This window comes from Poeciliopsis prolifica, unplaced genomic scaffold, assembly GCF_027474105.1.
Source record: "Poeciliopsis prolifica strain line A6 unplaced genomic scaffold, Auburn_PproV2 SCAFFOLD072, whole genome shotgun sequence".
NCBI classification, from domain to species: Eukaryota; Metazoa; Chordata; class Actinopteri; order Cyprinodontiformes; family Poeciliidae; genus Poeciliopsis; species Poeciliopsis prolifica.
Genome location: NW_026562447.1, coordinates 1700878 through 1725764, shown reverse-complemented (window position 1 = coordinate 1725764; position 24887 = coordinate 1700878). Strand labels below are relative to the sequence as shown.

At 36.7% G+C, this 24887-nt stretch overlaps 1 protein-coding gene across 1 annotated transcript; it reads left to right on the top strand.

Annotated features, from left to right (window-relative positions):
* Nucleotides 1–2119: 2119 nt before the first annotated feature.
* apbb1ip (amyloid beta (A4) precursor protein-binding, family B, member 1 interacting protein) lies at nt 2120–23719 on the top strand. The gene is made up of 14 exons (XM_055020952.1): nt 2120–2335; nt 8074–8133; nt 9076–9163; nt 10468–10760; nt 12087–12164; nt 14572–14731; nt 17147–17268; nt 18471–18545; nt 18632–18775; nt 19350–19460; nt 20714–20812; nt 20896–21022; nt 21103–21164; nt 22082–23719. Exons 2-14 carry the CDS (start codon nt 8074–8076, stop codon nt 22652–22654), a joined length of 1992 nt encoding a protein of 663 aa, XP_054876927.1. The 5' UTR covers nt 2120–2335; the 3' UTR covers nt 22655–23719.
* Nucleotides 23720–24887: the final 1168 nt, after the last annotated feature.

Genomic DNA, 24887 nt, shown 5'->3' with positions numbered 1-24887 from the left:
CAGTGTTTTTATTTAGGGGCGTTGTTGTCAGTTGCTATGACAAAAAGTCTGTGTGTAGCCAGGCCAATGCAGGGAGCGAGAAAGCTATGGTTTTGATTTGTACTTTAACGGTTTTTCCTTTGCTGTTGATTAAGTTAACAGAGTTATTCTACGCCGGCGGTGGCGGTGGCGGCGGCGGCGCGGCTTTAGGGAATCGTCTTTTTGCCCTCCAGCGTTGTCCGCGTGCGGAAAATTTCCTGTAAACAATAGCATGCAGGGGTCTGTATTTGTATGCATGATTATGATTAAGTCAGTGCCTCACCACGCATCACTGCTAAATAATCCACCTTTGGCCCACATGACCTTTGACCCAAATGCTGATAGACCAAACACCAACCAACCACATTCTTTCAGAGCAATCAGTCTGGCTACACTCATTTGAAGACAATAGTAAACTCAGTTTGAAGGACTTAACAAGAGCGAGCTTTAAATTAGGAGCTGGAAAACTGCTGGTTTGCAGATTTAACAGAACCAGATTTATCAGAACCAACGCCATCGGACCACCCTGTTTGCCAGAAATGAGGTTACAAAGACTCAACAACAGAAACAAATCGCCTCGGTCCCAGCTGCTGAGCTCCACAGCCATTAATCTGTGGACTTATTTGGGAAATTCTCTCCTTCGCGTTTTGGACGTCTGCCTTTGGTGTCCATTTGTTTGTCAACCTCAGTGAGGAAATGAGCGCGGTCAGGACAAACGCCTGCACCCGGGGTGTTTGTCTAATTTATCACCTGTCATGAAAGGTTCTTGGAGGCATTTGAGGTCATTCATTTCCCTCCATTGGTGCTCCGCTTCCCTGCGCTGTAGCAACTGCCACGCGAACGTCTGTGCTGCTCGCTTCTCCTGTTAGGTCCACGCTTGTACATATGATTTTCATTTATTTATTTTTGTTGGGTATTTCCAAAAATACTCAATCATGTCGGAAATCGTGACAGATTTCCACCACAGAATGGGGGCGGTCTGCTTTCCTCATCAGACCGGAGGAAAATGCAGCTTAAGCAACCTTAAAATAGTTACAAAACCCAGAGAATCAAGTATTTACTTTAAAAATACAGTTAGCGTCGGGGGAAAATTTGTCCTTTAGTGAATATCTTTGCATAAACGTCTTGGACGTGATAAAAACAGAAATAAAATCTTGTTTGTTGGCCACAGAAGTGGGAATCCAGTGTCTGCATGAAGAGATAACGGAAGATATTCATAGCATGATGGTTTGAATCTTTCTGGTTCCCCTGAAGATAACAGACGCTGTTGCACCACAACGTTCTGCTAAGATGTTCTGACCTGATTGCCAGTAAAGAAAAAAACACTTGTGTTTTTGACCATTGCTGTTTTCTGCTGCAGATCACAATGTCGTGCCTGAGCCTTTGCAACATTATGAATGTGAAAAGTTTGGTTATTTTTATGCATCATGCAGTGAAAAATTGAACTGTATGGTAATAAATTCATAATATATTAGCTGATAATAAACTTATCCGCCACGGCCAACTAAAATCAGACAATCTGAAGCAACATTTATGCTAAATGAATCTAATAAGTACTGAATAGAGAATAAAAACACTCTAAACGTTGATGTTTCCTTTTATATGTTGTACTACTGGCTGTGGGTTTGGAAACAGGGTCTCTGTTAAGACGTTAATGGTGTTTGGGAAGGAAAATCAATTTCCACAAATCGTTTGAGATCAATCAACTTATCAAGTTTTACAGTGTACTTCATAATTATACACTACATTTTTGCAAAAATCAGTAATTTATAAAATAAGAGATGTATTGGGTAACCTCACTCACTCACAATGTTTTCTCAGTTTCAGTTTCTGTAATTTCATGACTTTTAGTTGGTGGCAGCTCAGACTGACGACTTGCTGTAAATCAGTTTCTGTTATGGTGAATTATTAACGGCTGATTCGCCTTTGTTTTCTCTCAGAAACTTCCATCATCTCCTCCAGCGTTTCCCTGCATCTCCTCTCCCGCCAAAGCAAACTCTGAACTCCTGAAGCGGTTCAGTGGAGGCGATGAGGAGCGACGGTGAACCGGGGAGAGGCGAGTCGGTCCAGGATTGTGAAAGTTTTATCTCTCTGCAGGAATGCAGTGGCAGGTCTGGACCTGAACTTCCGCGTTGAGCAGGAAGAAACAGTCAGAGAGCCCAAATGCAAGCCGCATCAGCACACCCAGATCTGCCTGCATGTGGCCGTCACCTTAGGCTTTTTTCTTAGCTGAGCGAGATTTCAGGGTGGATCTAATGTCCATGTGGATTTTATTTTGAAACAAACTGGTGAATTGAGGATTATTACAACTGAAGAGGTGAGTTACATCTGTTTATTTGAGAGTTGTACCTTCAGGTAACGGTAAACACCTACAGCTGATCTCCTCTTTACTTAAACCAGAAATATTCTGATTGTTAGTCACTTTATATGAATGATTTTCTCTTTTTCTTTTACTAAACAAGGATATTTAATAGAAAAACCAGCTTTTAAAACTGAAAATATTACAGGTTCCACTTTTTCACCAAAACAATGATAAAATATTGAGTTTGTTTAACTTAATAGAGGTAAATCTGGTGGTTTTGTTTACATAAAGTAGTTAAACATCAAAATCTAAAGTGATAAAAAGGGATGTAAGTTCATGTGTTTATTTCTGACTGGGTGTAGCCTGAAACTTGCTGCGCTTACACAATAACTCCATAAAACCATCGGGTTTGTTTTGAAAGCGCCGAGTGATTTCAGTTTGCTGCTAAAATAAGAGAAACCTTTTAAATGTGGATGTGAAGCCGCTTTGGAAAGACGAAGTAAAGTTCTTTTAGGTGGCATCAGGGTCCGTTTTAGTCACTGCGTTTCTCTGTGACTCATGTGCAGCCGGGATTTTGGGTTTTAACAAAACACGCCGACGAAATGAAGAGGAGAAATTATGTTTTGGGTCACGTCGGTTATGAGTCATGGCTTCTCATCCCCTCAGGCGACGTCTTTTACTCTAATTTCTCTACGTTAAATCTCTGTAAATGCATCTCCGAAATATAAACATCACATCCAAGTCAAAGCGGTCGTTACTTTTTCGGCGTCTGTATTTGAATTTGAAAGCATTCGTGGAGAAAACGGTGCAAACATGACGTTTTGTTGGACGGTTCTGTAGAGAGTTAATATTCAGTTCTGCATTTTAATTAAACGTTACAATCTGACCATGAGGCTAACAATATGAAGAGTTTCAGAGGGTGTTTAAGAGGAAGTGAGAACTGTCGTTGTTCTCTCCATCTCACCTCAGAGATGGCAGCCGGCCGTTTTCATCTCAGTTAAATGAGAAATGTTTAGGTCGTTACCTAAAACACCTACAGCCACTTAATCGACGCCACACCAGTAAACTTGAGTCTAAAATAATCCAACAATAATCCAACCATATTAATCACTGTTTTTGAAAGAAACTGCAACATATATTTTTATACGTAGCATTTATTTATGAATGTTGCTAGCTTAGCTTTACTGGGTCACTCAAAAAAGGTGCAAGTATAAAGTTGTAACTTTAATTTAATTTACTCACATTGCTGTAATTTTAGTGCAATTTGTCTGTAACTTTTCCTTTTTTTAAAAAAAAAAGATTTTTAGGGTACCTGAACTTTTATTTGAGTTTGTTTTGAATCAAGTGTTACATTTGAAATCATATCTGCTAATAAATATTAATAAAACTTATATATAAGCTTATTTTAAGTGAATAATTCCTTAATATTGATTAAAAATTTCTAGTTCCATTGACAGATTATTTCTCTTATAAACACATTTTTCCGTAAGTTAAACAATCTGCCAATGAAAATAGTAGTTTTTCACCAATATTGAGGAATTATTTACTCAAAATAAGCTCATATATCTTGCTGTATGTTAGTTTTGTCTCATTTGCTCTAGAAACTAAACACAAATACTTGGTTTTGAGTTATTTGCAGTGTTTCCATTAATGTAATTTTTTACAATTCTGCTTGTGACTCAAGTTCACCCTTATCTAAGAAGGAAGTGTCTTAAGGATCAGGTCCGCTTTTGCCTTCATCAGCAGATGTTTCACAATCCGTCCAAATGCAATCGCTCTTCTTTTCACTTCTCCGCAAGCTGGGAGTCGTCTGTTTAAGGCATCGGGCCTCAGAAATTAACATTTGGGAGCCGTCTGACTGACAGAGTAAACCTTTCCTCATGTGAGCTGGTTTCATTATGGAAAATAAAATGTGATGCCAGGAGAAGAATATAAAAGAGCTGTAGAGCTTTTGGTATAATTAAAGAAAATTAGTCATTTTTAATGGTTTAGCACAAACATCTCCTCCCCTAGAGGCACATCGAAAATGAGAAAGGCAGTACAAATTGAGTTTGCAGGTGGCTGCTGACACCATTTCCGAGATGATTTCAGTTTGCAGAAAGACAGGAAGTTAACCCTTCTACCACTTCCTCTCCAGACTGCGTGCCCTCCTCAATGCTCCAAAATGCACATCACTTGAATTTTGTGGTTCAACATTTGATTTCATCAGTATGGAATGAAAATTGAGCGGAGATGAAACCAAGACGTTTAAGTTGGTAGCTGCTAGTTTTTACTTTTCCAAAACTGAAGTTTCAAAAAGAAAAATTTAATATTCCTCTTTAACTGGCTTTTTATTTCCTCCAATGCCAAGTCAAGATCTTTATAGGATTAAAAAGGAAAGCTTTAGGAAACCATATGGCTGCTGAAACCACCTTTTAAGGCGACCTGTTATGTTTCTATGAGCAGGTCAGGACTAAACAAATGGCCTACACAAAACATGCATTTTTTGTAGAAATCTCTCTTAAATTTAGATTTGTTCTGATCTCCTTTCAGAATGAGCTGTTTTAAAGCCTCCTGTCACTTTAAATGCAAACGAGCTGCTGCTGGCCACGCCCCCCAACTCAAGAGAGTAGTTGTGAACAGATGCACAGTTATACAACCATTCACCTTTTATTCAGCTCTGGTTTCTAGGTAAAGGCCTGATTTGTGACATTATATTCTGTAATCACTCATTTTCCAGACACCAAAAATCATTCATTTATTGCCAAACACCAGCAGGGTGTTTGTTTTTTAAAAGTGATTGGTCTGTTTTTAGAAGCAGTTGGAACCAAAATGGAAGTGCAAAAATGTGCATAATGTGAATTTTGCATAATAGGTCCCCTTTAAGGATCATTCCTTAATTATCAAAAGATAAAAAGTTGTAATCTTTTATAAATGTGAATGTTTGCAAGATTTTGCTTGAATCTGCACAGTAATATGAACACTTTTAGGGAACGCTCCTTAAAGTTTCTTTTTGTAACAGCTTTTTTGGTTTTAAGAAACCATGGCAAGAGTTGTATCATATACTATATAAATATTTAAATTTATTAAAATAAAGATAAATGTATTAATAGACTTGGGGTAGAAAGAAATATCAACCAAAAACAAGCCCATGCAATCAAAGGAAGAACAGAAAAATCAAACCTTTTTCTCTCTGTGGGCTTTTAATTCATTCTTATTTTAAGTGGAAAATTCATAAATTCAACATCAATAAGCCTCCAAATGAATGAAAATGAGAGGTGAGCTATACTGGAAGTCTACCATTAGTGCCACACTGAAAACAAAGAAAACATCCACAATTTACTTCTTATTTTCCAGTGTAAGAAAAACAAATTCAGCACTCCGTTTTGACTCCAAATTCAGGATTATCATAATGTTCACTTTGAGGAGTGAGGCAGCAAAAATACATGCTGCTGGCCGCTAATGCAACATAATTACACTAAGTCTTATGGAGATGTTTAAAAAAAAAACAGCTAAAGTGGCTGTTTAAAAAAAAACCAGCCACTTTACCAGCTTCTTGGACTATTTTGCTTTAACCTTAAATAATTAATTTTGATAATGTAGAGCTCAAATGGATTTTTTTATAATCTGAAAGGGTTTTTAATCTTATTTTTTAGCAGCTTGTGTGTTTAACTCTGCCCCAACTAAAATTAAAACCATGCATTTTATAATCTCTCGTTTGGTATTACATAAATGGAACCAAACTGAATGTTTTAATATAGCCAGTATTTGAACTTAGCGGTGTTTGTGTGAAGAGTGGTGCAAATCAAACGTTGCCTCAAGACGTATGAATACTCTGCACCGCTTTCAGTTTTACAAAAATGCAAAATAGGACTCACCAGTTCGACACGTACAACAAGATCTTGCAAGTTTTGACAAATATCTGATGCCTGAAGTTATGCACGCAGTCTTTCTCCAATTAAGAAGACGGAGACTGTGCAGCTTCAGGGGACATATTTCTGCACACATTGTAAAGGAAAGTGTTTGAGTTGCATGAACATTAAATCTAAACTTTAATCTCCAAGATCCCATTTTACATTTCTTTGTCATTATTACATTTAATCGTCTGCAAAGAAAGTAGTAATTGTTATATTTGTAGGTCATTTCTGGCATAAGATTGTGGATGTTTATATTTCATTGCAAAACAAGAACAAAACTGATATTCCACAAGCGTTTTTGCCAATATTGAACTAAAAATTAGATTTTTCTATGCTGCAAATTCACCAAATCTTCATCCAGATTTGAAATTGCAAATTTAAAAGCTCTAGGATGTGAATCTGACTTTAACTATATCAGAAAATCAGAAACACAACAAATGTCCCATTTTCCTGGACCAATTTTGACTCCAAAGTGGAAAAACCTAAACAACATTGTCATTACTTTTCAAAAGGCTTAAACTTCATTGTCATTCCACAGATGTTAACAAAAATCCCCAAGTATTGGACAAAACCAGATCCATAATCAATAATAGTTTACCAAAGTTTTGACGCTCCTTGTAATTTTAAAGCTGCTTTTTCAAAGCTCCAGTCACTACTAGCTTAGCATTAGGGCTAATGGTAGCCTGTGAGTAAAATGGGAAGAAGTATAAATTAGTTTGGTTTCTGGATGCTTTCATTATTCACCGCTTCCTACATTTAGTTTCTGTTTTATCAAACTCTCTTTTCACATGTTATGAGTCAATGATTTATGGTTTGCTCATGTTGTAAGAAGATAAAGCCAACTATATCAAACATCGGTCAGAAATACAATCATTGACAAAAGAATTCTCTATAAACTATTAAAAAAATAAAATAATCTAGTTAAAAATCAGATCTAAACCAGTTAAATCTAAATTAATTGCAGATCATTTGTAATTTTTCAGGAAAGATTGTTTCATTTGTACAAATGTTTTTACTTTGTGTTGCAAATAAGTGAGTTTTGAGTTATAAATCTGTGTGAACAACAATCACATGTGGGGTTCCTCAAGGCTGAATTCTTGATCCACTTTATTTTCCATATCTGTATGATCTCCTTATGTCATATGTATGCTGATGGTGGACAATTTTAAATCTCTTAATCAAAGTTGGGCGTTTTTATAAATATCTGTCTCCTCATTTCAGCTACATATGTAAAGATTTGAAAACATGCAGATATATGCGGTGGTAAGCGCAGAGTGTAAACTGGCACCACTCAGTCACATCTGTGTTATTTTAATGTTTCTTTTCTTCTTGCATATGAGAAACAATCCAACAATGACAAATTACCTTTGAAATAATGGAATGGTGACTTTAAAGCTAAAGTTTTCTAACTTCTGTGTACAGCTAGCTGTGCTGCAGTGCTGATGCTAGCTTGTGTGTAAACAAAAACAACATGCAAAGAATAGATTGTAATTGTGTTTCCAAACTTCCTCACAAACCTTTATATTACTTCATTTTAAATTGCCACTTTTCTCATTTTCAGTATAAGCTAGCTGTGCTACAGTGCCAACATGAGCAATAATTAAATATTTTTCATCTTCCTTCATGCGTTATAGTTGTTTTGTATTACATGTTTATTTCTTTCAAACATCAGAAACTGGGACGGAAACCGGTTTTATTTCTTGTGATTAGATCATCTGAGTTTTAATTGTTTGATGTTTTATGTGTTTTCTTGTTCTTGATTGCATTATTTTACACTAAAATGAATATTTCTGTTTGTTAGTTTATGTAAAAGCAAATCAAATCTCTACTCTTAGAGCTTTTTGTTGTTTATTTCAGATGGATGACATTGACGCTATGTTTAGCGACCTGCTGGGGGAGATGGACCTCCTCACTCAGGTGAAAAACTTTAGCAATACTTTCCTTTTATTTAAATCTCCACTTGGATTTATGTGCCAGTTTTTTTATGTCTTTTAGAATTTGTTATTTTTTGAGATGAGAGAATAAAGTAGAAAAAGAAAAGTGTGAAGTAAGAGTGTCAAGGTTTCTGATTTACTGTGTTTAATGTCAAATCAAAGATAAACTTTACTCTAAGATACGTTTCCTTTCCAAATGTGGGAGTAGAAGTTAGTTTTCCACTCATTTGATTGATTTCAAAATCATCAATTAATTATTAGATTTCTTTCTTACTGTAAAAACTTTAAGCTAAAGGTTTTTAGCACAAATGTATCTGTACATAATTATAATTTATTAGAAGAGATTAATTCATTTTGCATATGTTTTTACTGTGGGAAACTCAGTGTGTTGCAAAATTTTGAGAGTCAGCTGTGGGGTTCCTCAAGGCTGTATTTTCGATCCACTTTATTTTTCTTATTTTTCATTCAGCAGTATTGCATCTTAGTTTGTAGTGCAAATATCTTATTGCACTTGAAATAAGGCAAAACTAACATATAAGTAGCTTTTCGAGAGATTGTTTTAAGTAAATAAGTCCTTAAAATTTATGAAACAGTGTTAGTTCCATTGTCAGATTATTTAACTTGTAACATGGGAAAAATGTCTTGTTATAAGTTAAATAATCTGCCAGTGGAGCTGTTCTATTTCATTGATATTAAGGAATGCTCATATATCTTGTTGAAAAGTCATTTGTAAGTTAGTTCTGCCTCATTTCAAGTGTATTAAGATATTTGCTTTACAAACTGGACCAAAAATACTTGGCGAAATTTCATATTTTTGCAGTGCATAATAATAATTTATAACTTTATCAGCACAAACGTATGAGAAATTGTAGTTCCCTGTACAGAAATAATCACATTCTCATAAGTTTTTTATTTCTGTTTGCAGAGTCTCGGACAGGAAATCGAAGCTCCTAAACCGCTCCCCAGCACTGGGAAGGAAGTCAACTTCTCTGTCGGCTTTACTGGCCTGAACGGTGACTTTCCTTTTTTGCTTTTGTCAGACTCTCTCTAACAGAAAGTCACTTACACAATAACTTCTAAAGTTACGTAAAAATAGGACACAGTCCATTTTACATCATCAGTAAAATGGAAAATTGATGCAATATTTGAACAATAGCAAATTTTGCTGGACAATAAATTGTTCCAGAAGTTATTGCGATAAATAAACCATATTATTGCTGTTTTGAGATCATTTTTAAGCAACTTACTGGTAATAATGGAAAAATAAAAATGCACAAACACATCAAAAATTAGTAAACTTTAAATTCTATTACTGGAAGACATTTTAAATCCAAATCTAAGTAAACAACAAATAAAATGAACTTTGAAGTTTTTCACAAAATAAAAAAGGTCGAGTTGAGACCAAAACACCAAACTGGAGACTTTTCTCATCCAGATTTTGGTAGAAAGAGAGAAAAAAGAGAAACGATTGATAAATCATGTGATCAATTGATTTATTGATTACTGTAACAGGTCTAAGCATACGTTTATATCACTTTTTTGCACAAAACTTGTTATAATAAAAGCCTCAATTGTTCGATTTGTGTTTGCAGAGATCCACAGAATAACGGGATGAAATTGAAGTCAGTTTTTAAAAAAAGATTTCACATTTAGACTAATTTAATTTTAGAAATGGGAAACAATTTTAAGTTGCTTTAAGAAGGATGTGTAACGTTGAAGGAAGATAAAATATGCCTCTTAAAGGCCTGAAACTTTTCTTGAAGTTGATATTTGCTGCTAAAAAGGTAAAATTAATTTAAATTTACAATAGTGTACTTCGTACTTATGAGTAATTTTACTGTTTACGTTGCAGAAAACAGTTTATGGTGACACTAAAAAAATCAGAAAACATTTAATCTTCCAAATCATGTTTTTAATATTTCCAAGTTTTTATGTTGGAGCCAAATTTTTAAATCAGTGATATACATATTTAATTAATGTCGATGATGACTACTAATACTTGGTATTGCATTAGTCCTGATTCAGAATTGGATTTTTTGAGGCTATTTAGTTTTATTTAGTATTTAGTTTTACTTCAGGAGTGGAACTAAAACTAAACAGAGCATGTGAAAGTAAAATAATGCATGAAGACACTGTGCATCAGCAGTCTTCTGTGGGATTTTTTCTTTGAAGAAGGAAGATAAAAAGTGGTAAAAAGTGAAGCAAACTTCCCCTTTCCAATGTTCCTGAAACCCAATAAGAGCCTCAGTTTAAGGGGACATGAAAGGACCATAAAACATTTGAATTACGTCTTGATGATTCGATTCTGCTCCACCAGCGTCCGTACATGACCTGGAGGACAATGACTTGGACGCCCTGATGGCCGACCTGGTGGCCGACCTCAGCGCGACAGAAAAGAAACTGGAAGCAGAAATACAAGGCCTGAACGAGCCACCATCGTCTAACTCAGAGCTGCCGCCTCCGCCCAAAGGCCTGAGCGTCCAGCCTGCCTCCTCCATTACATCACCGCCGTCTCCAGGAAATAACAGAAGCAGCAGCGTCACCACCCCGTCTTCTTCCACCACCTCGCCCCTGCCGCCTCCCCCTCCGCAGTCATCAAAACCCACAATGGTACGGGTCCTCACTCTAGAGAGTTTGAATGAAGGGAACATTTGGAGGAGTTTACTCTTAGGTAGACTCTACAAGGCGAAACACCAATGTGGTAAAATTATTTTTTCAGTTCACTTATCACCAGATGTGGGTGGAGCTCCCAAAAATTGCACTCAAGTAAAAAGTAAAAAGTATCCAGAAATGACTGAACTAAGAGTAAAAAAGCATTTGGTAAAAAGTCTAGTCATCACACGGACAAAAAATATAACATATTCATCCCACCTCTGACAAGGCTGTTCCCTTTATGTAAGTTTCAGATGACTTCTTTATTTTTTTTCTTTCTGTCTCTGTGAAACTCAAAGAGTGGTTCGGGTCTTACAGCAGTCGGACAATGAGGTCACAGATAACTGAATCCATCTGTCGGAGTCGGAGAGACGCGTGAGGAAAAACAGTTGAGGGTCTGTCTGGAACAGATCAAATGCATACAACCATGCGAAAACTGTAACAGGATCAGGGAGCAGAATAGTGTCAGTATTTGGATGGTCTGGGTAGGTAAGGTAGACGGGAGCTTATTGTTTTAACAGAGCTCCTGACCTCGTCTTACTGTGGTCAAAACACCGGCTGTGGCAAAATTCTGCGTCACTAGTAGACGAGATGTGCACAGGTTAGCTTTATAAGCTCTAAACATACAGCGTTGATGTTACTATCAATGTGAAGACTGCTCCAATACTGGAAGAAAAAACCCTAAATATCTAAACATACTTACCTTTCTGATAAGAAAGCCAAACCTTAAAGCTGCAGTTTGCAAATTTTGTAAAAATTTCTTCTTTTTTTTTACATATTGCTAGTTAGCATTTCTCATGATGACAGTAAGTAAACGTTTTTTCTGTAACGGTAAGTGCTTCTCTGCCATTGGCATATTTAGCAGCGCATTCACAAGGATTATTGACAACTCTCAGACCCTCCTGGTGGCTCTGATTGCATTTCTTCATATAGGAATAGTGGCTCAGGGAAGATAATTTTACTTTGTAGTCTTGAGTATTTTGTGGTATGCTTTTCTTGTATGCTGTGCCATCTTTGTTTACTCTAAACCTACTTTGAGCAGCAATCTGTCTGATCTTACTCTAACAACAGCTGAACAATGAATCTAAGATGTGGCTGCGTCATAAACCCTGTACCAGAATATGAGCCAATAAACCTGATTTGTAATATAGTGGTGTTTGTAGGTCAAAAAAGGGAAGAGCGAACAAAGGGAGAATGTCTTCCCTCAACTGTATATCAAGTGTTGATTAAATCAGAAAAACATCTACTAACTCAGTTCCTCTACTTGCTGTTTTTCCTGTTTAGGAAGAAATCGAAGCTCAGATGAAGGCAGATAAAATCAAGCTTGCCTTGGAGAAGCTAAAGGAAGCAAAAGTGAAGAAGGTAAGACATGTAAACTTCAACTCCACATATTCTGCTCTGATCTGACTGAGCTGCATTAAGTTATGCAGAGATTATGAAGGATGGAAAATGCCTTCTATTCCAACACAGCATGTTGTAGTTTCCTCTCCATCTGGCCTGACAGAGGAGCCATCAATCACGTTAATAGATGGGTATTTTTATCTAGCCAACATCCTGCTCTGGATCATTCTGTACATGGACACTTAATCATCTTCAAAGTGGCACAAAAGCACCAAAACAGAGTCTTGGATGTAAAGTTGAGCATTGGACAAAAGTAAAGTTTAAGTATTTGACCTAACATTTACTATAGTTTCAATGCTGTCTTGAGATAATTTAAACGTTATCTACTGACTTTTGGCTACTTTTCATCTACTTCCACATGGAAACTCAATAAATTCAGCATGTCCACTTTTATAGACATATATATACGTCAGTTTTGATGTATATCCTGTGGCTTCAGCAGATGTTTCTGTGGTCAGAAATTCAGATGTATCCCTCAGCAAACCAATGCTGCTGCCACCAGGCTTGATGGCGCAAACGATACAATATTCACATGTTTGAAAGATGACGTGTTCAAATATTCTTCTTATCATTGTGGGGAAATGGTTTCCCTGCAAATGACTTCAGCAAAGTCATTTGTTTTGGTCACCAACAGAGCTGGAAAGTTTGTTGGCTCCTTCCCATTCCTTGATGTTCCAACTATATCTGGTTTATTGCAGACTTTGTTAATAAACTAACTCATCACTCTAGCCAATGTCAGTTTATCCAACGGTGATCTTTTGAGACCATTGGTTGAAATTTGGACACAGTTGAGCAAGGAAAACCTAGCATTGCCATTTTTGCATGAACATAAGAAATCCAGACACATTTTTTTTGTAGTTTCTCACAGATCTTTGTGGTTTCTTCTTTTTTGAGTTTTAGACATATAAAACTCAGATTGTTTCTGTTATAGGACATATTGTTCAGCCACATGGAGAGTCTGTATTTTGGTAGAGATAGAAAAAGCCAACCAAACTGGGATCTTATTAGTCTTAGCCATGATAAGATCTACAAAAGCCCATATGTGTATGACAACAGCCAGGTGACTGATTTCATGAAAAGTCATCAGTCTTCCAGAACTGGACTTGTTTCCATATGGCAGGAAGTGTCAATTCTCTGGCCTAGATAAAAATAAATCCCAGTCAGCGCTCTGTCTGAGGACCTAAAATTACATGCAGACATTTGACTGGAATAACTGAAGTGCTGATGCTCTCAACAGTTTTATTAAAGCTAACATTATGAAGCAGAAACAATCATTTGGGTACATAACATGTTATTAAACTGGTCAACCAGCTGCATGTACTTAAAGGTTGGATTTAGTCTTACTGAGGGAGTCAACTAATATCTACATTATATCAGAGACATTTAGTCTACAAAATGAACAAGTAAATGTAAATGCATATTAGCAGGTATTAAACATGCTTCTGTCATATTTAGTCATGCCTTGAATATGCAGCAAGGAAATTACATTTACTACATGGTAAGGAAATTACATTTACTACATGGTAAGCTCGTCTGCACCAATCCACAGAGATGCTGATTATTTCTTTGACTAGTCAGCATGTCTGGTGCCAGCAGGGTGGCTGACTTGGAGTGATGTAACACCAAAAACAATCAGAAGTAGTATTAATCACCTGTCTACCTTTGGCAACTACAATCAAAACGCAACAACAAAAGCCACAGTGGGAGTTATCCTAAAATGGGAGCCATGCTAAAACAGAAGCTGTGCTAAAGTGGAAGCTAATACTACAACAAAGGATATGCTAAAATGGGCGCTATGCTAAAACAACAATTATCTTAAAATGAAAGCTATGCTACCATGAAAGCTAATACTATGACAGAAATAATTCTACAACGGAAATTATCCTGAAATAGAAGCTAAAGTGCAATGGAAGCTAATGCTACATCAGACGTAATGCTACAACAAAAGCTATGTTAAAATGGAAGCTATGCTAAAACTGAAGTTATGGGATAGCTTTAACTTTAATTTTAGCATATCTGTCATCTTAGCATATGATCAAATGGTAAAACTGAATTTATACTAAAAGGTAAAATACAACAAACTTGCTAATGTAACTCACATTTTAGCATAACTTCTTTTTTAGGAACATTTCCATTGTGGCTTTTACATTTTGTTGACCGTAGAATTTCAATACTGACCGTAAAAAACATGGTGTTGCTTGTTTGTAGCCTAGCAAAAGCTTAGCTTTGACTTAGCTGCAACCCGTTGATTTTGAAACATTGCAACTTTCCCTAATGCTTCAATTGCCCTTGTTATGTTTTGTTTTAGTATTTCATTGAATACTAAAACACACATATAATTAAAATTTTTTGGTTTTGTTATCGACAGCTGGTGGTGAAGGTCCTCATGAACGATGGCAGCTCCAAGACTCTGATGGTTGATGAGAGGCAAACCGTGAGAGAAGTTCTGGAAAACTTGTTTGAGAAGACTCACTGTGACTGCAACGTAGACTGGAGTCTGTGTGAAACCAACCACGAGCTGCAGCTTGGTGAGTTCCTAAAAGGCCAACATCAGGTGATGTCACAATGCTATCATGGTCTATGCAAAGACACGAGGGGTGGAAGTGGCAAAAATAAACCAAACTCGTGATAAAGCATTTAAAATAAGCAATGAACTAGTGAGCTGGTATGCACCAAGCAAAAGCAAGTGGTAAAATATAGTTTGACTTGCTTACGCTACAAAAACACAAACCTTTACCAAGTATTTTTGTCTAGTTTCCAGGGCAAATATCTTGAAACGAGACAAAATTAACTTACAAGTAACATTTCAGCAATATAGGGGACGTGGGAAGAATTATAAGAGAAATAATTTGCCAATGGAACAAGCCGTTTTTTATTAATATTCAGAAATTATTTAAAACCTATATATGCTATAAAGTTACTTGAGGTTTGTTTTCTATAATATTATCCAGCCAGGTTGCTTTAAGTTCATCATGCATGCAGCTTTATTTTAGCAGTTCCTGAAACTCCCCGTGTAATGCAACGTGAGGTGAACACAATGCAGTATTGAATTTTTGGGGAACTATTTGCAGTAGTGGATTGACTCATGACATATGCTAGTATTAACCGCTTTGAGAGCATGATGGTTGGGTTTAACTTCACACTCCCACACAGAGTTAAAATTAAGCTTCTCTTGTTGAAGGAGCTGAATGTTAACTTTGGCCTATTAATTTTAAATTAACAGGCTCCCTATGATGTAGCAGTCGTTAAAAAAATCCTTCTAATTAGCTTTTTTGTGGGCGTACTTCATAGATGGGAGAACAAAAACGTTTTTATTGGCTTTGGACTTTCATCCACACAAAAACTCTGTTTAATTTTTTTTTTTTAAATCCAATAAAACTCTGTATTTATGTTTAAAGAACAAAGATTTAGGGTCCCACGGTTTACAACCAGCAAAAAATAATGCATCAGAATATCCACATATTTCCCAATCGACATCGTCTTGAGTTTTATCAACTTCATATTCAAATACGCTCATTAAAATGTGTTTAATTTATTTATCTGTTCATATAAATTAACTTTCAGGTGCCATGTTTAATTCCTAACAATTTGATTGGCTGACGTAGATTTTAGCTTTGCGCCACACTGCCCCCTATGGGTTTGGCATGTTCAAAACAGCTCAGTGGCGTATATTTGTGCGGGTTTGTGTGGATAAAAACCTTTCTGAAATCTTTATTATTTTTGTTTTATAAACACTCAGCTGCATGTGTATTTCCTTCCTTTTAAGTTTGTTTGCTAATTTATTGAGCTGCAAGGTCAAAGTGATGACCTTTGCCCTCCTTTTATATTCCCAGCTGTCTGACAGAGATTCCCATTTCCACCATGACTTCTTTGCAAAGGAAACATAATTTGTAGCTGCTGTGACTGATGAGCACAAGGAGATGAGTCGTGTTTTCTGTCATCGTTGACTAACCCAAAACTCAAAATAAAAAAATAAAACGTAGACGACTTGTAAACGTCTGCAAACCTTGAGATTGTTACACCATCTCTGCTGACCTTTAATCTTTACCGAGATAAAGTTGGGCCCAATAAACACCCAGTGAGCTTAACAACAACACGTCTTCAAACAAATCTGCTGCTGTAAAACGTCGCCATGTGCTCGCCATTCGCACCAGGGAAATGAAGTTCAAAGGGATCTCGACTCTTAACAGTTCGTTCCCCTGCAGCTAAACTTAAAGATCGCAGCAGCCAAACTGTAGCCTGAAACCGTGGCAGCAATTTTATGTAATGCCTCGCTTTTCCCCAGCTGGTAACCTGCAATTAAAGACGGTGATAAAACTGGCAACTGTGATGGAAATTTTAAAGATTAAATCGGTGGGTGGGCAAGAAGGGGAAAAAGGAAGTATGTTCATGTGTTTTTAGCGTTTAAAGCCGCTAAAAGCCTTCTATGACAATTTTAAAAAGTAGCATTTTATTCTTATTTTGGACCATTGTAAGTTGCTGGTTTAAAGAATTTGTAAGACATGTTTGGAGTACTGTTAAGGGTAAAAATGTAAAATAGTTTAAGTCTAATTACACAAAAAGAGCTAAGTTATCTGTTTAACAGAATATTTTATGTGTTGAGATCAAATATTCAATAGAAAATAATGAATGTGGTTGTTTTTTATTGGCATTGTGTGGCTTCTTGTACAGGTATAAAACAAAACTAAATGTGTTCCTCAAGGCTCCATTCTCGAACCTCTTCATTTCCATTTCAGTTTATAGAACATCTTGTACAATAAATGATTGTTTTTGGTCCAAAGAAGCAAAACAAGCAGTTTCATTCAACTAAACACCCAGAGAAGACAACCAGCTAACATTAATTTTTTATGGGTTTATATAAATAGAGGAGTCTTAAGCTTACTAAACTCTAATTGGAAGAATTGTTGTTTTGATTCTTCGGTGTGTGTTTTATTTTTTGACAGAACGGACATTTGAGGACCATGAGAACCTGGTGGAGCCTCTCCTTGCCTGGACAAGGGACAGTGAAAACAAAGTCCTTTTCCAGGAGAGGAAAGATAAATTTGAGGTTTTCAAAAACCCGCAGGTTGGTCCTGTCATTGCTTTAAAGAAAATACCAGATTTCAGCTCTTTGTACTTAGCATGATGTCATACAAGTCTTGGATGATTGTGCAAATCGCTCTGTGAAAAAAAAGACACTTTTCTGTGTTGAATTATGATATTTCCTTCCTCTAGGCAGGCTGACCCTTTTCTTTAATGTCGTGGCTGCAATATATCGGACGCAACAGCCAAAGAGATCTTGGCATGTTTGTTGTTATAATGGGACAATTTACAATCTCTGAGAGTTTAATGGATTCAGTCTGTTGGCAGAGACAAATAGTCCGTCTGGAACAGCGCCGAAGTACTCCATCATTCACTCCAACGAAAAAGACAGAACATCTCTGTTCATTTACATTTTTAACCTTCTGACAAGTGCGTCCAAACAGATTTTTCTTGCGGGGTTTTTCCAGCCATCGGCAGATGAACTCTAAATATTTTAGAAACAGAAAGAAGGGAAAGTGGAATGCTTTTTCTTTAATGCATGGGCTGTGTGTTTTAACAAAAATAATGGCTTAATAATGACATCACAAAGTCAAGATGTGATTTATGGAAACGTTTAGAGTCCAGGAAGTGGAGCTGTGAGCCAATTTTTATCTCTAATTTAGCATGCAAGCTTGCCAAGGTTTGTTAAACTTTCTACAGCCTACAGAAGAGTATAAGCCACAGGTCTACTGCCACATCAATAGTATATCTTCTCACTTTTAAATGTTTCATACATTTTATCATCAAATGTCCGGAATAATTTAATTTTTGAAGAAGAAAAAAGGCTTTCCCTCTTGTTAAATCATAAATTAACTAGTAAAATGTATAGTTTTTTGGTGAAATTTTAATATTTACACCAAACCTGATAATGGTTTGTCATGTAGAACCAATAAATTAAACAGAATTGGAATGAGAACATTAAAAAGGCAAACATGTCTAAAAAAATAACACCAATAAACAACCGAGAATCATTTTCCACAAATAGTCGCTAAAAAAATGACTTTTCCAGACTGTTTTTCCTGAATGATCCCATGAAACTGTGTTTTGTTTCAGGTTATCTTGGATATTTAAAGTTTCTTTGACTTTAACTGAAACATTTAAGCGCTAAAAAGGAAAAAACTGGTTTCTGGACTGCCACAGGTGACAGTATTAGCTTGAAAAAAAAAAGAGTTTAATTCTTAAATGAACTTTTGTTGTGACTTTCAGAACTTTTATCTTTGGAAAAAGGATAAAAAAACTCTCAAAGACATGAAAGACAAAGACAAAGAATTGCTGGTGCAGGTAAGTAAATAAAGGTTTCCCAGCTGTTGGGAGCTAGATGCTGTTTCGTCGTCTCAGATTACTTCATAATGTTTTCGGTTGTGCAGGAGAATTTCTGTGGGACGTCAATCATCGTGCCCGACCTGGAAGGCGTTCTGCACCTCAAAGAAGATGGAAAAAAGTCATGGAAGCAGCGACTCTTTCAGCTTCGAGCCTCAGGAATTTATTACGTTCCCAAAGGAAAAACCAAGGTAAAGCAACGAGGATGCTGAGCCATGATGGATCAGTGAAGGGTTCTGGTCACATGTTACCATATTTCAGTGGTTCTGATGTTTCTTAAAGCGATACCAACCTATTTATTACTGGTTTTACTGGCCGACCGGACATGAGGATTTAACTTCAAATATGACATTTTCTCTTGTTTCATTTATAATTTGTCAATTATAAATAGATCTAGAACTTTTTCATCAACATTAAGGAATTATTTACTTAAAACAAGCCTCTAAATCTTGCTGAAATTTTACTTTTAAATCAGTTTGTTTGATTTCAAATGTGCTAAGATATTTGCTCTAGAAGCTACTCGGTAAGATTTAGTGTTTTTGCAGTGTATGGCTGTAAAACAGAAACATCTTCTTCCAAAACTTTGTGTGGTCACACACATTCACACATAAGAATGACTCCACAGGAGGAAGATTTAACCTTTGGAACGGCCTAGTCAAAGCCCACAGTCAAAGTTGACAGAAAATCTGTGGGGTGTGGGGTGAACACCCTTGGCAGGAGGCTATTTTAGTTTTGGTTCAGTGAAGATGTTGATCTTGTTTCCAGTCGTCCCGCGATCTGATCTGCTTCGTCCAGTTCGACAACGTAAACGTTTACTACGGCAAAGACGTCAAGAACAGATACAAGGCCCCGACGGACTTCTGCTTCGTTCTAAAGGTGAGTCCATCTCTGTGGATGATAGCTGTGGCTTCTCAACAAACATGACGCTGAGATCTGGCAGCTGCTGGAGACGCTGAGATGCAATAAATACTTTAATTTGAAGAAGTGAAAGGAGACATTCTAATCCAGTGTATCTGAAAGCTGTAAAAAAGGTTAATTTTGTTGAGCACTTCCTTGTATTTTTTTTTACATTTTATTATTATAATTAATAAGCAGCTGTATGACAGTAAATATAGCAGGACTGAGAAGGAAATGCAGACAGAAACATGCTGACAGGATAAATGTGAGCCATTGGATGATTATTTTAACAGTTAAAAGGGATGTGAAACTTTTTTCTCTGATCTTGTTTGGGAACGCCCGAATCTGCTCTGAATTTCTATCAAAGTTCTCACTTTATTAAGCCAAGTTCAATGAAACGTTGTTACTCAGAAACTGCTAATGAGTAACTCAGTGAATAACAACAAAAAGCAAAAAACAGGGCGAGTTAAAAAAGAAATACTTAAGATTTTACACTTTAGGAAGAGTTAAATTTGTTTGCAAATTTATTGCAAGGCCTCAAATTAGAGGAAATATCTTCCTTTATTTTGTTTTGAAAAAGATGACATTTCTGCTGAGATGTAATAATGTTTCCAGAAAAAAAACAAAGAAATCCCCCAGTCTGAAAAGTTAAAAAAATCCTAGCAAAAAATATAACATTTTGAGATTAATCTCAAATATATTCCAAGAAGAATTTGAGAATTTCTGAGTTTTTGAATAAATGAAATTCAGAAATGTCCTAAATTTCTCACATGTATCTCAAAATTTCAGATATTTTTCTAGAAAAAATGTTTGACTTAAAAAAACGTAAAATTTCTTGTTAGATCTACTAGAAAATTTCTAGTAAAAACAAGCTCAGAAAATGTCCAAGTCATTTTTTTTTTACTTTTGAAACTTGGGAATTGCTGAGTTTTTTCTAAAAAATTTTAGAGAAAAATCTAATACTTTGAGTTTTTTGGCAGCAATTGAAATTTACACTTCCTTTTTTCATATATCTACAACGGCCCTAGTATGCAATGGGAGAAAAGTGATACTTTAAAAAAATCAAAATGACAATGAATATAACTTAAGAATTTAAACTTTAAGTAGAAACTATGAATTAATTATGTTTGTGTGGTGAAATTTCTGATGCCTAATGAATGGCAAGTAGAATTGACTAATTATTTAATGAACTTTTTAATAAGTAACAGATACATTGTCATTTTTTTCTGCAGCATCCTCAGATCCAGAAAGAGTCTCAGTACATCAAGTATCTCTGCTGTGACGACGCTTGGACCATGAACCTCTGGGTGACCGGGATTCGGATCGCTAAGGTACCAACTGATCCACGCTGTGTTTAAAAACATATTTCAATAAAACTCAAGTGTTTTATGGCAGCGATTCGTCTCTTTTCCAGTACGGAGCGTCTCTGCATGAAAACTTCAAAACGGCAGAGAGGAAGGCTGCTGTCAGCGCCGCCATGTGGACAAACCGCAGCACTCCATCCAGCTCCAGCCCTTCAACGCCGTCACCAACCATCAGAGGTACGGCGGCTCGCAGGACGCTCCTTTATTTAGCCGTGATGTCACTTCACTCTGTTGATTCATGTTTCTGTTTCCTGCAGCCAAAGCAGAAACTCAGGCCAACGGCCACGCCCCCAAATCGCAGCCTGGACCGGCGCACCAGGTAAGCAAATCACCTGAAGAAGAAACTATGACGGTTTCACAAACTCACACAGTCAGGAAGTTTTAACATCCTTCCTTCATTACTTCCTTCTTTTGTGCCCTTCATTTCTATCTTTGTGTGCTTCCTATCTTCTTATTTTTTGTGCAACATTCCTTCTATCTGCCTTTCTTCCTCCCTTCCTTCCTTCCTTCCTTCCTCCCTTCATTTCTTCCAATCTTTGTGTCCTTTCTCCTTATTTTTGTGTCCTTCCTTTGCTCATTCTGTCCTTCCTTCCTTTGTTGTTTCCTTCCTTTCTTCGTGTATTTATTCCTATCTTTGTTTCCTTCCTTTCTTCTTATTACTGTTTCTTTCCTTCCTTTCTACCTTAGTTACTTGTTTCTAAAAACAAATAGTACTGCCACTTTAAAGCTGCAGGATGTAAAAATATATATATTTTTTAAATATTTGTCAAAACTGTCACCATGTCACAACAGATTAATATGAGGCAGATAATCTGTGAAAAGATCAATCTCCTCCACTTTCTCCCTGAGCTGCTATGTCTGAAGAAATGTGCCACTCAGAGCCAGGAGGAGGGTTTTAGTGCTGCCAATCATTCTCATGCCATCGCTGCTGAATGTGCTGATGACGGAGAAACAAATCAACGTTATAGGAAACTGGTGGCTATGCTGACCAGCCTGCAGATTCACAACATTTACTAGAGAGAGTGATTGTCAACGCTAAGTCCCGCCTCTTGGCTCTGATTGGTTGTTTCTGGCCTGGGAGAAGGTGGAGCGGCTTGCTTTTTTCCCTCACACCAAACAACAAGGTGACAATGTTAATAAATATGTAAATGAATATATTTATTAAAGTTTCATGCTACAGATTTAGATATGTCTCCCTGTTGAAAATCTTCCATTAATTCATTCTGTTTTTTTCAGGGCATCGGTAATCTCCCTGCTCCTCCCCCTCTGAACGAGATTCTCCCTCCTCCTCCTCCCGACCCCGTCCTTCCTCCTCCACCGCCGTTACTGTCCTCCAAGCCTCCACCCAGCAACTTGCCCCCACCTCCACTTTCCATGGACGGCCTCCCTCCTCCGCCGCCGCCTCCACCCATGGACAACTCATCAGAAGATCCTCCAGACTTCCTTCCTCCTCCTCCTCCTCCTACTGGCTACAGCTCTCTTCCTCCTCCTCCGGCTCCCGCGGGTAATTTTGGTAGAAACATCAACAAATCTCTTCCTCCACCGCCTCCAGATCCAGAGTTTCTACCTCCACCTCCACCTGATCCAGTATTCGTATCATCAGGTGCACCTCCCCCTCCTCCTCCGCCTCCACCTCCTCCTGCTCCTGTTTCCGCTCCGCGACCTGCAGGACAGTCGAGGAAGTTGCCTCCAGCTCCTCCGAAGAGGACAACACCGACGCTGCAAGGCGGTGGTGGAGGTGGTGGAGGTGGTGGTGGAGACTTCATGTCAGAACTGATGTCAGCCATGAGGAAGCGTACTGATCAGTAGCTCCAGAGGACAAAAATACAAAATAAATAATTTTACTCCAGATGATTAATACTAAGGATACAAACAATTCATTAATTGTCAATTAGATTAAAACTAGGTCTAACAGATTCACTAATAATGTCTTGTTCAGTTAGTGTTGCAGTTTGGCCGCCATCCAGCAGGGGCGCCATTGGTAAGGAGAGCCATTGATACAGAATTAAACATGGCGGCCATCAGGGAAGAGAAACGGTCCAAACAGAGTCCTTTGTGGAATCTTAAAGCAGGTTTTATGATTAAATGCACTTTATGCAGTTCTGTTTTGAAATACATGCCGATTATAACAAATATAACAAAACAGGAACTTAAAAAGTTCCTGTTTTGTTATATTTCATAAATAAGTTCAATAATGTGAGAAACCTGCAATTTATGCTTATTCAGTCAGTATTTAAGACAGCTGACACAAAATGTTCAAATTAATTTAGATAAGTTGGTCTATCATGAAAAATGTTGCCCTTTATAGTTTGGAAAGATGCTCATCCCTTTTTATTCAAGAGAAAACTTGTCAATTAATCAGTTGATGAGATCAATACGGTTTCATTTCTGTATCCGGTGACTTTACCTTTCCTGAACCTTATTTTTAAAATAATCATTTGAAATGAATCCATAAAGGTTGAAAGTTTGTGTTAACAGAGGATAATGTAATAATAAAGCTTTACAGATACTTGTATGTAAAGAAATGTGTATATATCTGCATTGACTGTAAATACTGCAGAAAGATGTTCCTTCGGTCAGAGGTTCAGAGGTTTTATTGTTACAGAGTTTTGGCCCAAGTGTGTTTTTGTGTGTTGACATTTCACTGCATGTAATCGATCACTGTTAAAAGCTTTATTAAATTAAAATTTGATAACAAAGAAGCATTTTCCACTGTGTTTTTACATAAAATGCAGAGAGAAAATGTGTGGAAAAAAGTGTGTTTTTTCGGTTCTTAGTAACTCTAAAACATAAAATACAATTTTAAATGTGCAAAATTAAAGCCAAAATGTGTTTTCACAAGATAAATATGGAATAAAGCAGCATAAAAATGGGGGCACTGACTTAATATATTTCTGTCTTGCTTTTAATAATGTTGGTAATTTTGGTTTTCACAGCTGATTAAAAACATCAGATTTATGTTTTTTTTATTAATTGTAAGCCTCAACCATCAAATTAATTAAAATAAATGTCACACAGCGTAATTAATTAACACAAGTTTCACATTTTGTGAACCGAATTGCTAAAATACATTATTTTTTCAGTGCTATTCTAATTTATTCATCATGAGAAACGGCTGACCCTTAACCTTTCAGCCCACAGAGAAAGTCTTGCTGCTTGGTCCGCCTCTTCTACAGTCTTGTGTAACAAATGGAGATGAGGGGACGCAGTGCAGCAGCACCACCTGGTGGTAGCCAGAGGTAAAGACGATGAAGGCGCTGCAGCGTGGCTGATTTTGGAGAACAGGTTCATCTTCCTGAAAAATCATTCTCTCACACAAAGTGTGATGAAATATGATTATTAAAAAAATAAGAAATAAAAAATGGCGTCAGGTGATCTAATGTTTAAGAAGCTTATTTTAGCAGTTTTGGGCTGTAAACAGCCATAAAAATTAATTGAGAATCTTTAGTCTGACTGAATGTGAGCTGTTTTGCAAAAACAGAACTGCCAAATAATATTTCAGTTTTTTAGATGGGTGGAGGCAGTGACAAGTCAACTAACAAGAGAAAAAAGAACATCTTACTCTTTTATTATCCAAAAACTGTTTGTGGAAGTCGCCACAATAAAAAACTGAATCACAGCTGCACACAAAAAGTCAAAAAAACTGAAAAACTCATATTATGACTTGAAAATGCCACAAATCCTCCAAAAGTATCAGAAATTAAATCTCAAAAAGTTTAATTTTGTCCAGCACACACAGTGAGGCCTAAATTCAACTTTATTCACATTTCATACCCACATTTTATATGTGATCATAAATGATCAAATAAACGTAGGGGGGCCAAAGTATGGACGGACGGCCATTTCAGGTTCTCTAAAGGATTTTTGCCAGATACGTTTTAGATAAATAATGTCTTCTTAAAAAATATTAGACACAAAAAATAGATTCCCATTTATTGTCAATGCTTTTTGCATTCATCTTAATTTTAACTGCAATTAACATTGGCCTGCTTCTTCTGAGAAGCAAATTTTACTTCTCAAATAAGATGATCATTTATAGATT